At 30.6% G+C, this 15,053-nt stretch overlaps 1 protein-coding gene across 2 annotated transcripts in view; it reads left to right on the top strand.

The window, feature by feature from the left end:
* Positions 1–11,150, top strand: part of LOC122272511 (uncharacterized) — a 93,017-nt gene extending 81,867 nt beyond the window's left edge. The window contains exons 4-7 of one of the 2 annotated variants that reach the window (XM_043056296.2): positions 1,274–1,318; positions 1,398–1,463; positions 6,711–6,766; positions 10,672–11,150. In XM_043056296.2, coding sequence (XP_042912230.1) covers positions 1,274–1,318; positions 1,398–1,463; positions 6,711–6,766; positions 10,672–10,684 — 180 coding nt within the window. In that variant the 3' untranslated portion in view covers positions 10,685–11,150. The remainder of the gene's footprint in view (positions 1–1,273; positions 1,319–1,397; positions 1,464–6,710; positions 6,767–10,671) is intronic. The other variant, XM_071180594.1, reaches the window with a different exon arrangement.
* The last annotated feature ends 3,903 nt before the right edge of the window (positions 11,151–15,053 follow it).

Genomic DNA, 15,053 nt, shown 5'->3' with positions numbered 1-15,053 from the left:
GTTGCCTTTAGCAGTCGAGTGTATGCCAATTCCCGAAATAAAAAAAATTCGGACTTTCGCCAAGAGGGCCGGCCAATTCGTGATCTGGCCGGATTTTCGGCTTTGGCCGTAACATGTACATAATCTTGCTGCTAAAAATTATCTGGGCTTTAGAATAGACAAATAACTTAAATATTTTAAAAGTTATTAAACTTTTTAAAAAATCGCCAATTTGATGACATTTTTCCACCTAGATGAAAATTATCAAAATCATTGTCGTATTCTAGGTTTTTGCAATTTCTTATAAGCCTAGATAATGCAGCATTGGAGTAAGTTTTTAAGTATTAAAAAATAAGACAACAAACGCTTTTCATTTTCACAAAACTGTGGCTTTTCTCCATATTGACGTTTTGCGCCATTTTAAAAATAAGAGTAGTCAGTACTGGCTTCAGATTGGCTAAATTTTAACCTAACAGTCGTGAATAACAATTCACAAGAAAGCGTCATTTCATATTACGACGAAGTCTTCGTTAAACAGTTTTAAACGTTTAGCCTTCACTATTCTTTAAACAACAAACAACTTTAGTATGTCACTTCACTTATTAAAGTGCACTGCTCATGCTTGCTAATGTCTTTCCTGACTGAAATTTTCAATCAAAATTAGTTGCTCTAAAAAGGGTTAAGAAGTAGTATCCCATTTCGTCAAATGTTTGATTTCGTCAAGTGTTTGATTTGAGCCGTGATGATTCAAGGGATAGAGTGTTTGCCTTGCAATGAGATGAACCTTGTTCGAATCCCAGTGATGGCTGGTCGATTTGAATTTCGCATCCGGCTTGCGCTGACGTAAAATATTCTCAGTGGTTGACGGATCATGGGTTAGGGTCCCTTTGCCGTTAGGCTAACCGTTTGCGGTTCTCGTGGTCTTCCTCTCTATGTAACGCAAATGCGGGTTAGTTCCATCAAAAAGATACTTGATTCCGGAGTTTCCTTGTCCCCTGGATTGGGTTCAAAATGACAAGGTTATGGAGTTGAACATTAGTAGTCGTAAACTCAAAAACTTGGGTCTGCTGTTAAACGACGATTAGAAAAAAAATAATGAATAAAAGTGTTTGATTTCGTGTGTGTTGATTTGTGTTCTAAATTTAAGCTGTTAACTAAAACATTGAATCATTTTAGATTACTCGTTTAATCAAGAGGTTAGAATCATTTCATTTTCTTAACGATTGCTATTTTGATTAACAATTTCTTATTTATAATTTTATATTCTTAATGCTCACCTTTAATTTTGCTGCAGAAAAGTCACTTGACAGCAGTCTTCGAGTCTTTGAATGAATACAATGTAAGTAATGATTCTTAAAATTGCAAAATCTTTGATATTTAACGATAAGTTTTTTTATTTATTCAAATTTTATTTGCAGATCGATCTTTCAACTTCAACAGATCCAATAAAAGTTGCTGATAATAAGAAATTGGAAGAGTTCAAAGTAAGTTAAATTTTCTTTTAGTTTCCACAAACATACCCGATTCAATTAAATACACTTTAAGCATGCATTAAGTGAAAATCTGCAGGTATGTCATAACAAGACTACGAGAGAATAAGACTACGAGAGATAGAGTTATTAAAAATAAATAAATAAAATAAAAATAAATTAAATAAAAATAAATAAAATATGAATAAATAAAATTAAAATAAACAAAATAAAAATAAATAAAATAAAAATATATAAAATATAAATAAATTGAAGAGGAGAAAATAATTTTATTGCCGCCAATCTTGAAATGAAAACCAATGGAAAATAATTTTGAAAGAAATACGTAAGGGAGTTTCGAGTGATGCTCCCTACGTTTCGCGTTTTCAGTTTTACAAAAAACAAAATTATTTTTGCTTTGTTTTTAAGCCTATTTTGAAAAAACATCGATATATATATTTCTCTTACACGGCGATAAAAAAAGCCTCATTACAACTCCCCGAATGGCAACACTAGAAAATCGACCAATGATTTCCGCTAAAAATGTCGCATGCCAAATCTAGTTTAGGTGGCTCTTTTAAAGCGCTTATAAAAACGGAAACTGAAATAACCAGAGAGAGCATCGGCTGCGGCAATCTCATAGTATTGAGCTAGGCAGAAGTGAGTAGCCTTTGTCGATAGATCTCTATTTTAGTATTTTGTCGAAAGCGCTTTTTTTCACGAATTTATATATTACGAATTTATTTGACGATTTTTGATTTATATCACGAATTTATTTGTTTTACTAGAATTTATTTGTTTATGCAGGTTTTTCCATTGCAATTCACTTATTTCAATTTTTAATAGACTTAATTATAGCCAAAATTTTAACCTTTTTAAAGAGATATCAGTTTTAGAAATTTTATTTTAAGATTTTATACTATAGCACATTTCTAATAGGTTTAACGAATTACATGTCATTTATTTGAATTCAAATTTATTTCAATGACTTAGTATTTACTAAAAATAAGTAAATTTTTTTTTAAAAAGAAAGTTGTTATATGGATTTGAATGACTGTTTTGAATTCTTAGAATTATGTGCATTAGCAATGTACCTAAGTTAAGTAGCGAGCGAAGCGAGCTTGGTTGGCGAAGCAAACCATATAAGATTGCGTAGCAATTTTCGGGGGTTGGCAAGCGTCAGCGAGCAGTTATGGGTTATTGATTAGTTATGGGAACTAGTTTTAATTATTTTCTGCTTTCAATTATAGGTTTGTTGCTTTAGGTCGGAAAGTGGTTGAAGATTTAATTAGCACTAGTACCATTTGAGAAATAATGCAGCTTGTATTAATAAGGCTTGTAATTCTAGTTATAGGCTCATAAGGCTTATAGTTCTAGTTGTAATTTGAGTACTATAATTAGTTGAAAGATATTCGAAATTTAGATTGACACTGAATTCCTAATATGTTAGATTATAAATTCTTATTTAAGATTTTATTGTCATCTAGAGTGGTAAAAATTTGTGGGGACAATAGTTATCGACAATGTCGACATTCATCTACAAAAAGGTACCCCATCATAGAAATCGAGTTAACATGTCTTATATACTAGTGGATTGGAACTGCATCTTTGTATTGGTAGGAAAACTACAGTACTCATCCACCAAAATTATAGCTGTGATAGAATTAGATGAACTGATACCACTGGTTGATTCATTGCCATTTTGTGAGAAGCCGGAAGTTCTGTATTAACATCACCGTACTTTTAAGTGCTGATTGTGAGGGCTGTATTAAGTTCACGGTTGTGGTTGCTCCTGCGTTGCCTTTAGCAGTCGAGTGTATACGGTGTACGCTGTTTGTGATCGAGATTGAGTAGCAGCAGTGCCAGGAGAATTTTGCTGTCACAAGTAGCAAGCCAACTGTTTCACATGGACCACCCATCGAAGTAGGCGTGTTCAAATCAAAGTGGGAGTTTCTGTCAAGGTAGGCGTGTTTACATCAAGTCCGGGTCACCAATGTGGGGCTAATAGTTATCGACAATGTCAATTTTCATCTGTGAAAAGGTACCCCGACATAAAATCGTGTTAACATGTCTTATATACTAGGAATTGCAGTGGTAGACAACTACAAATTTCAATTGACGATAATGATAACGCTGCATGTAGTGGTAAGGAAACGATTGATATTTGTATTGTCATCCAGAATTAAAATTTTAATATACTTGCTGATTGGAAAATAGTCAAACTTTTATTAATTATGAATTCTATTTGGTAATTATATGAAGATAAATGTATTAAACAACTTTTTAAAACAACTGAAAAGACATTGTCATTAGGCATTGAACTCAAGGAGCTATTTGAGTGCTCTTGCTAATCGGAAAGTAGTCGATTTTTTTATTTCAAGATTCCATCCTTACAGATATGAAAGCGAGTTTATTAAAACGTAGTGAAAAATATTTGGTTGTCTGACCAGTTATCAATCCAAACAATATAGAAACAATGTTTCGGCGTTTTTTAGCTTACAAAAATGATATTTTAAAGTTGGTGTTTTATTTTTTCGTCTTTACTAGGTGTTACGTATTTTCATTTGTCTTTTGTTCGTGAATTGTAAAGTATTATTTTTTGGTGTCTGAGAAATGTCAAACAGCTAAATAATCTGAAGGCCGTTTGTTTTATTTAATACAGCGTAAAATCTCCTTTTAAAATGAAAAAAAAACAAACTATCACTTGTTTTATAATAATTTAAGTTTTATACAGTGAGCAAAACATAGCGACTTACAATATTTAAGCTTACTATAGACTCTAAACAACTTTTGATCTATTGATCCACATCTTCACGTACCGAGAAAAACTTTTTAGATTTTCTAAGGTCTAACTTAACCCTGAATAGTTCCGTGTTGGCTGAGTTGATAGAGAGTTTGCCTCTTATTGAGGTGACTCGGGTTCGAATCCCAGTCATGGCTTGTCGATACGAATTCCGCACCCGACTATCACTGACCACTATGCTGACGTAAAATATAGGGGAGAGTGGGGTCAATTGTAACATTTTTTACTTAACTATTTTTAACTAACAAAAAATCCAATTTACTATTAGTATTAATTGACAGACGATTAAAGTAGACTATCCTCTACTAGAAAAAAAATAAATACCTGATTTTAAATATTATTATATTAGTTATTAACAATTTTTGACAGTCGTGCACTTGTTACAATTGTCCCCACTTACGGGGTCAATTGTAACAGTTCATAAATTCAACTAAAACATAGTTAATTATACATATTATCATAGTTGTGATATATTTTTTTATTGATCAAAATAGTAGTGATATTTTAGGAGTAAAAATAATAATGAGCAGAGACCTAAAGGGTTAAACTTTTAACTTTAAGGGGTTAAAAATTTTAATTTATGCTGTGAAAGGTGACAAATAAAATAATGCACATGCAACATAATATAAATGATATAGGAAACTATTGGTGGTTCTTAAAGAGTTAAGTAATGGTTTGTAAACATAAGATTATTTATTTTCAGCTGTTACAATCGTCCCTTTACTTATTGTTACAATTGTCCCCAAGACGCCATTTCAGCTTCATTTGTTAAAAACAATGCTAGTTAATTAGCAAAACTAATCTTTTTTTTTTTGAAATGTTAATTAAAGTGTCCACTTACATATTCGGTTACTAATTTTTATTTGTTTAAACAAAATTACTTTGTTACAATATAATATTCTAATACCAAAAAAAGTACTTGCGTGGCGTGAAAATATCTTTTGTGATGTAACTCTTTCAAAAGTACATAAAAATGGTTGCCATCAGGGGTGTACACGTAGATTTATTAAATACACCTTGTGCACCACCTAGGAACCAAATCTAGAACCCAACACTCGAAATTTTTGCTCTGTTACAATCGTACCCTGTTACAATTGACCCCACTCTCCCCTACTCAGTGGCAGACAAATCATGGGTTAGAGTCAGACTAACTGTGGGAGGTTTTCGTAGTTTTCCTCTCCATGTAACGTAAATGCGAGTTAGTTCCATCATAAATTCTTCCAAGAAAGTAAATTTCTCCCAATGCTTGATCCAGAAGTTCCTTGCTCTCTGGATTGGATTCAAAATTACAAGGCAACGGAGTTGAACATTGGTAGTCGTAAACTCAAGATTGGGTCAGTTGTTCAACGACGGTTACAAGAAAAAAAAAAAGAAGAAACGTTAATAGCAACCCACGTTTCAAAATGACCTGAATACACATCAATTCATACAATTGAGTGAGTAGCTATTTAAGGTAAAATGTGCTAAGTTGTTAATATTGATTATACTTCAAATTATGAAATCATATTTAAATACTTTTTTCTGAATAAACATATCTTTATTTTCTTCTCAACTTCCTTGAATACATAAATCTCCGATACATGAAAAGTAATTGTAATTTGAAAGAAATGGTCCCTATAATAAATGCAAGAAAGAGATCAATAGCTTGGATTCCTTAATGTTGTTCGACTTTTTTTTTACGTATCTCTGATTCGGTACATATCGCTTTAATAATTTAGTAAAGAGCGCGTTCGAATGCTTGGACCATAGTATGTTATTTTCAATTTCTGTATGTTATTTTCAATTACAAAAAATTTGTTTATTTTAAAATAATTCCATGTAAACCTTTTTTTATAAAGTAATTATTTTATTTAGTAATTATTTAGTTTTTTATTAAGTAATTATTTTACATTATTAACTTTAATAATGGTGTGTAAAGTGCTTAAATTTAGTATTTTAATATAAATTATTTTAAATGACAACATCCAAAATATATAGAAAATAGGACGTAAAATCTTCAAATCTAACAACTCTTAAAGCGCGGAATTTTTTTAATATTTTTTTTATGTATATTTCCTTATTCAGAAGCTTTGCAGCAATTTCTTTCAAGTTTTAACTTCGTTATTTAGAAATATATAGTTTGAAATTATGTACAAGATTTTGCACCATAAAAGACAAAGTGTTTTCGATCATTATTAAATTAAATAATATATTAAACATTAGAAATAATTCTCTAAAAAAATTATTTTTTCACAAAATAACTTTGATTAAACGAGTTTTATAATTGTATGAAAAGAACTTTTTAGTTCGTATAAGTAGTTTCGAAAATTCCGATGTTAATTTTCATACTCCAAAGTGCATATTTTTTAGTTTTCAATTCTGATAAGGATTTTAGAAATGTATATAAAGATTGGCTTTTATCAGAGCACTTAGTGTTTCCTGTTCAATGCTTGTGTGTTAAAAATTCAAAGTTTTTTCAGGTTTGCTTTTCCCCATTCATTAGCTATTGCATGATGCTTCCCACGTACTGCAAAAGGTAGGTAAAACAAGCAAAAAAAAAATTAAAGTTTATTCTTGATTGATTATTATTTGCAATGAGTGTTTGAAATATTAAAAAATGTTTTGTGTTCTTTCATTGAAAGAATAATTACAAAAGATGAGTAACTAGATTATTTAACTGTATTTTTATTTAGAGTTAAAGTACATCAGTAACTAGGTTAAAGCGGGGATTAAATCTTGAAAACATTTAGCATTTGAAAACATCTAGCATTTTGTGTGTATTTTATGTTACTTATACCAATTGCCAATCAGCAAGCTTGTTTGAAATCAAGCGAATATTTAATGAAGATGGTGAGTCTTCGAATCTAGCCTGGTGCACGTTAAATCCATCGGGGTCACAAAGTACAAGTTCCCATAACTAATCAATACCTCTGGCGGTATTGATCTCTGAGTTCCCTTGTCTTCTGTATTAGGCTCAAAATTACAAGGCTACGGAACGAAACATTAGTAGCCATTAACTGAAGTTTGCGTCGGCTGTTCAATGACGGTTATAAAACAAAATATATACAGCTTTTTGTAGTGTTGGTGATTTTATAAGTGTTCTGAAAAAGATTTGCATAAAATGTGTAAGAACACATTATAAATATAAAAACATTGCGTTTTAATATTTATAAAAACTAAAAAAAAATTTTTTTTTTATCTAAAAATAACATTTATTAGATACCCATGATCTTTCCGTACGTATTAAGTAAGTTTTTTGCTATTTTCGCCTATTATACCTGTGGAGCATTTATTAAAAAAAAAAAACACTCCTTAATAAACGATAGCAAAGGATATAAGTCTCTCACCTTGGTTTTCTAGTGGGTTGTTGCATCAAACAAATTTTGCAATACGTAGATTTGTACAGTTACTCGCCTTTAAAAAAATGGAAATTACCTTTCAAAAAATAAGTTTATTATTAAATAAATGCATTGAATCTAATGTTCTAAATTATCAATCTAATGTTGATTGAGATCTAATGTTCTTGACAAAATTAGTGAAATGAAATTGAAACTTATTGAAAGTCTGAATATAGTATATTAGCTGAGCAAAGTGTCATTGCATTTTTTTTTTTTTTGCAACAGATGGCAGTAGTGCAGTTTCTGAATGACTTGGAGTATTTGCAACAATAGTTTTCGTCATTGATATCTAACAGTTTAAGCTTCATTGTAAAGAACGATTTGGGGTATTTAGTTGAGTTTTGGTCCTTTAAAGCACGTTTAATAAAGAATATCAAAGTGTTCATTTTCGCCAAATTTTGCAATTTTATTTCTGTAAAGGGAGAAACGCGTGTCAAAAATTGCGTTTTTCCCTCCACAGAGTTTACGGTGACAATGTTCTACAAGAAAGACAATGCCAAAACAGGCTGAAGAAATAGTTAACTGGTGATTTTAATTTGAAGGATGCTCCCTATATCAGGAAAGCCTATCAGAATTAAGGATGACAAAATTAAGACTTTGATCTAGTCAAACACACGAGAGATTCCCCAAACATTAAAGATAAGTACAAAGAAAAAAAAAAGACTGGCGTGCTTTCATCAACTAAATTTTGCAATACTTAGATTTGTAGAGTTACTCGCTTTACGTAAATAGAAATTGCCTTTTTAAATATAAGTTTATTATTAAGGGATTTTAGAAGGAATTTTAGTTTGAGGAACGTAAGGAATTTTAGATTGAGATCTAATGTTCTTGACAAGATTAATTAAATGAAACTGAAACTTATTTAAAGTTAGTATATTGTATATTTGTTGAGTAAAATGTGTGTGTGTGTTATTCCTTTTTTTTTTTTGCAATAGATGGCAGTAGTTCAGTTTCTGAATTAATGGGAGAATTTGCAGCAGTACTTTTCACGTAATTGATATCTGACAGTTTAAGCTTCATTGTGAAGAACGATTTAGAGTATTTCGTTAAGTTTTGGTCATTTCACAGCACGTTGAATATGAAAGATCACAGTGTACATTTTTGTCATCTTTTACTATTTTACTTCTGTAAAGGGAAAAACGTGAGTCAAGCTTGTGAAAAATTGCGTTAAGTTAATATGACAATGCTCTACAAGAACGTCAATGCCAAAACTGGCTTCAGAAATTCCGAGCTGTTGATTTTGATTTGAGGGATGCTGCCTTGATCAGGAAAACCTATCCGAATTGATGATGACAAAATTAAGACATTGATCCAATCAAACCCACGTTACAGGACACGAGAGATTGCAGAGGCATTGAAGTTTAGTAACAGAAAAAGTGTTCACATCCCTCTAAAGAGACCGGGGCACGTAGGAAATTTCGAAATTTAGGTGCCTCATGAGCTTAAAGAAGTTCATTTAACAGCACGAATAAAATTTACAATATGTTCATGAAGCGTGAAGAAAGCGACCCTTTTTAAAAAAACGAAACTGGTAATGAGAACTGGTGATGAGAAGAGGATTGTTTACAACAATGTGATGCCCAAGCGGTTTTGGTCACGAGATGAAGATTCGCCATCAAAGACTTCAAAACCAGAATTTCACACGAAGAAGGTTATGCTTGCTCTCAGTGTGGAAGGATGTCATGTTTCTTTTTTTTGTTGGGGGGGGGGTTCCAACAAAAGGAATGGAACAATCAATCCAAATGGACAGCAATTGGCTAGCGGTTTGGAAATTGGATAAACCTTTAACTGAACTTTGAAAAATTTAGAAAAAAAAAACGCAATGACTTTTTACTCAACCCAATACATTATAGAAACTTTAAACAGTGCCATACAGTAATAAAAATAATTAACATAGGATTGAAGATTATATCTTGTAAAATATATGTATTTCTTAACATCATCTTTATATGAATTTGTCGAATTTCTTCTTGAATTTTTACAAAATGGCTTTTTTCGTCATAAACTCGTTGCACTTCTGTCAGTCATCGTAACTAAAAATCTTTTAAAGTTTTTTTCAAGATGGTGGTTGCATTATCAGCTAAAGCAGAATAAGAACTGATGCCAAATCGCACGATTTAATGCCACGTCTCGATTATAAGTATGCCTCATTAAGTTCATTTTTGTCATAGAAATATGAAATATACAATGACTTTTTATAAATAGAGGTATAAAATGTAACAAAGATTTCTATAACCATGTCATTTTACTTAAAAGCGGGGGGCACCACCTTGCTCTCAAACTAAGTGATCATGCTTTTGCTAAAGCTGATCGCTCAGAACCACTAAACTTTGGAGTCTTCAGAAATTAATTTAATCAGAAATTAATTAGTTTTTAATAATATCATTAAGCGACCATGGTTTTGGCTTTCATCCATCACCCATTTAACTGTTCATCCATCTAAAATACTGTTTTCTTTAAATCAAAATAATTATTAAGTAATGAATATTGATTTATATTTGCCGATAATTTAGTAAAAGTGTTATATTCTCTTTTGTATGTTTAGCATATTTTATTTTTAAATATAAAAAGTTCGCCAAACTTTAGCAAGAAAAAGAAATCCTTATTTGGGAAAAACATTAGAAAATGATTTAAACAGGCTGCGGTAGCCTAGATAATGCTTAAAGATTAGTTTTGTCGTGATTTGTAGAGATCCGTAATAAAATCTTTTTTTTTATTTATGTTGTTTGAACTAATTATTTAACTAATATTTCGAGAAAATTTTTTTTTCCTTGGTTTATATGGGCTTCGGGTTAGTTGAGAAACGAGAAATGCATTATTTGCTGCAGAATCACAGGCTTCGAAAAGGTCCAAAAAGTACTTTTCATATTTAAGTTCACGCTTTTAATATATTAAATTAATGCAAAAATGTTATTTTTTTCTAAAAAAAAGAAACTGCTTCTGTTTTAAAAAAAACTTGGAAAATGAATGACACTGTGTGAAAATCATTGTTTTATAATTTTTAACTAATTTTATTTTTATGAAGTTTTCTTTTGCTTTTCAGTGAAATGGGTTGAGGAATCAGGAGCTATCGTCTAGTCTCTTTGAGGATCATAAGGAAAAAAAAGAATGAAATTTCTAAAAACCCCTTCTTCCCAGATACTATTAAAGATAATTGTTTAGAATATATTTAGGTTGTGTGGTGTTTTCTTCTTACATTATGAGGATATAAAATTAGAATATAATTGGTATTTTCATTGCATTGCTAAAAGGTTTTGCTCACAAGGTGTTAGGCCTGTCCACACTTAGAAATTCTACCAAGCAGGTAGGACAGGAGTCATAATAACAGATATGATTCATCAATACGTCAAAGGGCAAGTGTGTTATGAACAGATTTTTGAAGTGCAGACCCCTTAGTTTTAAGCAATGCCCATCGCCAAACATTTAGCGACTGAAACGAGTTTCAAATTATAGTACTCTTTAGCAGCCCTTAAAGATTATACAACGGAGTGTACTTAATATGGTACAACTTAGATAAAATGGAGGAGATAACTTTCCATAATTCGAAGTTAAGCAAAAAATTCCTAGAACATGATAAATATCTATATCAGTTTCATTCGAAATTAAAAAACAATAAGCCAGTTTTGATTTGTATCAATAAAGAAAGTGGTTGTAGAACAAAGATTTATATCATTAATGAAACTTATCAAGTTTCTCTTAATTTTCACATCCACTAGTTTTTAATTCTCTAATCCAAAAAAATAGTGTTTTTTTTTAAATATCAGAGATAAATTTTTGCCTGAACCTTTTGATAGCTGTCCGATCTAATATTTTAAAATTAATAAAAATAAAGAAACAAGGTTCTATTAGTTTTTATAATACATTAATTATTATCTTTAAGATTTGAAATNTTATTCTATAAAAAAATACCTCGTGCTGTTTTTAAAAAAAATTGAAAATGAATGACACTGAGTGAAGATTATTGTTTAATGACTTTGAACCAATTTTATTTTTATGAAGTTTTCTTTTGCTTTTCAGTGAAATGGGTTGAAGAATCTAAAGCTATCTTCCAGTCTCTTTGAAGATCTTAAAGTAAAAAGAATGACATGTTTGATAATTGTTTAAAGATAAGACATAAAGATAATTGTTTAGAATATATTTAGGTTGTGTAGTGTTTTCTTTTTATGTTATGCGGATATAAAATTAGAATATAATTAGTATTTTCATTGCATTGCTAAAAGGTTTTGCTCACAAGGTGTTAGGCCTGTCCCCGCTTAGAAATTCCACCTAGCAGGTAGGACAGGAGTCATAATAACAGATATGATTCATCATTGCGTCAAAGGGCAAATGTGTTATGAACAGATTTTTGGAGTGCAGACCCCTTAGTTTTAAGTAATGACCATCGCCAAACATTTAGCGACTGAAACGAGTTTCAAATTATAGTACTCTTTAGCAGCCCTTAAAGATTATACAACCGAGTGTACTTAATATGGTACAACTTAGATAAAATGGAGGAGATAACTTTCCATAATTCGAATTTAAGCAAAAAATTCCTAGAACATGATAAATATCTATATCAGTTTCATTCGAAATTAAAAAACAATAAGCCAGTTTTGATTTGTATCATTAAAGAAAGCGGTTGTAGAACAAAGATTTATATCATTAATGAAACTTATCAAGTTTCTCTTAATTTTCACATCCACTAAATTTAAATTCTCACATCCAAAAAAATAGTGTTTTTTTTTTAAATATCAGAGATAAATTTTTTCCTGAACCTTTTTATAGCTGATAGTTTGCCCTTTTTAAAATCAGTATGGTGTATGCATACAGTTTCAAAAAAATGTCCTGATTTTTCTTTCACGAAGGCGTGATATTGTCTCCCATGAAGTAAAGATAGTTATTTTCTAAAAGGAAAAAAAAAAAAAAGCAAGGAGCATCTCTCTAAAGAAAAAAAAAATTACTATACAAAAGGAAAAAAAACAGTAATAATATTAACATATTATTGTTTTTTTGAGTAAATAAATTAAAACAATCAATGTAAGAAACTTTACATCTCGATAGTGAAACATTATATCAATGACAACAGTTTTAAAGTAGTTAATATTTTCATCTATTTTGGTTCTGAATTGAACACCATTAAAGACTTAACGTCAGGAATACTTAAGAGAATAACAACTGGTAACAAGCGTTTTCATTGAGTACACAAATATTTAAAATCTAGTCACCACAACAGCAGGAAAACAAAACTATTGCTCTGCAAAGCGTTAATCAGGCCCATAGCTGCTGAAACGTAGTCAATAACTAAAAGTGATAGTAATGCACGGCAATACTTTTACTTTCGTTACTTGCAACGAAAGGAAAAATAAAAAGTACATACTTTCACTTGTACTTCGTTACTCTTCAAATTTACTTGTTTTTTTCGCTACTTTTTCGAAAAAAAGTACATTTGTAACGAGACGAAAAAATCGTAGCTCGTTACAATTTTGTAACTTCGAAATCGTTACTTTTCTATGAAAATTATTAAAAACTTTTATCGAAAAAAGTATTTTTTGAAGTGTTTTTGTCTTAATTTATAAAATGAATAATATATTATTCAACAGCTATCTTCTTTTTTCAAAAAGTCACATACTTTTTTGCAAAAATCATTGAATGACAAGCCTTATCTATTTTCTAAAAATCAGTTGTGACCCGGATGAACTGGGACACAGGAGCCTATACCGGTACGCCTTTTGAAACGGCCCAATCAGATTTCGTTACTTTCTGTTTGAAAAATAGAAAAAATTTTTAAAAAATATTGATATTAATTTTGTTTCCAATTTTTATTTTTCAGGGGAAAAAATTATATTTGAGTAATTTGTAATATTTTTTTTTATTGTTGTTCACCCTTCACACATCGTTTACACGTCTCTTTCTTCTCTTATATTTGAATACAATGGGAGTGGTCGAAGTTCACAGTTAAACCACCTGGAAGTTTCTAGAAACTAATAGTCACCACCCAACCTACTTGATCAATTTTTTAAAAAAAAGAATCCCTATTAACCGGAATCACTGCTGCTTGCACTAAATAATTCAAAAACTTGAAGTCACCTTCTCGAACTATTATGATTGAATCCCAGAAGGTGAAGATCCGATCATTAAATCAAAAAATATTCAGGGTGGTCTTATTTCAATCAATATTAGCTGTCAATATTTTAAATGCCAGATTCTAACCTCTCATACACATGANGAGCGGAGTGAACTAGCCCTTCTATTCTCTTTAACCCTGATACCGGTACGCCTTTTCAAATGGCTCCCTCAGATTTCGTTACTTTCTGTTTGAAAAAAAAAAAATAGAAAATTTAAAAAAAAAAAAATGATATTAATTTTTTCTCCAATTTTTATTTTTCAGGGGAAAAAATTATATTTGAGTCATTTGTAACATTTTTTTATTGTTGTTCACCCTTCACACATCGTTTACACGTCTCTTTCTTCTCCTACATTTGAATACAATGGGGGTGGTCGAAGTTCACAGTAAAACCACCTGGAAGTTTCTAGAAACTAATAGCCACCACCCAACCTGCTTGATCAAATTTTAAAAAAAAAATAATCCCTATTAACCGGAATCACCGCGGCTTGCACTAAATAATTCAAAAACTTGAAGTCACCTTCTCGAACTATTATGATTGAATCCCAGAAGGTGAAGATCCGATCATTAAATCAAAATATATTCAGGGTGGTCTTATTTCAATCAATATTAGCTGTCAATATTTTAAATGCCAGATTCTAACCTCTCATACACATGAATGCAAGTTAATAAAAATGTAATAACAAGTCCAATTATTCAGAGGCTATAAACAACATGAAATAAAGCCAGGAATAACGATAAAATAATTCACTTTCGTTTTATTTTACATACATTGTTCCAAGTCGTTTTAATCATTTGTTTGTGATCATGAACAATCCGTGACATTCTATTCAAGAGAATACCTATTTTTTTCCTTTTATAAAAATCCGCTTTTGTTTTAACTAAGAAGAATATTCTACGGCTATTTTACAAAATTTTTGCAAATCTGGGTGACACAGACACATAGCAGTCACACAATAAATGAAAAGGACGACAGTATTAAACACGATTTTGACATAAAATAACATACCTTGGACGCTTAACAGTAAATGAATAGTAGAAAAAAAATGTTTACTTAAATTATACGGTTCCCAATCTTGAAGATTTGAATTAGTAAAATAATACTCAAGTTAGGAAAAAATTCAAAACCCGGCGAATCATTTGGTCAGTCAGCGTGAATGTAAAATGAATCTAATTAAAACCAGTTTATTTGCCAGAAATTGGAAAGCAAGCTAAGTGCTAACCGGTTTTTTATACCGGTTTGAACTATTCAGTAGGATCTAACACCAAGGATTGTAACAAGAATTGCTTATTTGCTTCAATTTTTAATCTAAAACCTTTTC

Source organism: Parasteatoda tepidariorum, chromosome 5, assembly GCF_043381705.1.
Source record: "Parasteatoda tepidariorum isolate YZ-2023 chromosome 5, CAS_Ptep_4.0, whole genome shotgun sequence".
NCBI classification, from domain to species: domain Eukaryota; kingdom Metazoa; phylum Arthropoda; class Arachnida; order Araneae; family Theridiidae; genus Parasteatoda; species Parasteatoda tepidariorum.
Note: the sequence above shows the minus strand (reverse complement) of the source record. Positions and strands in the feature narration are given on the sequence as shown.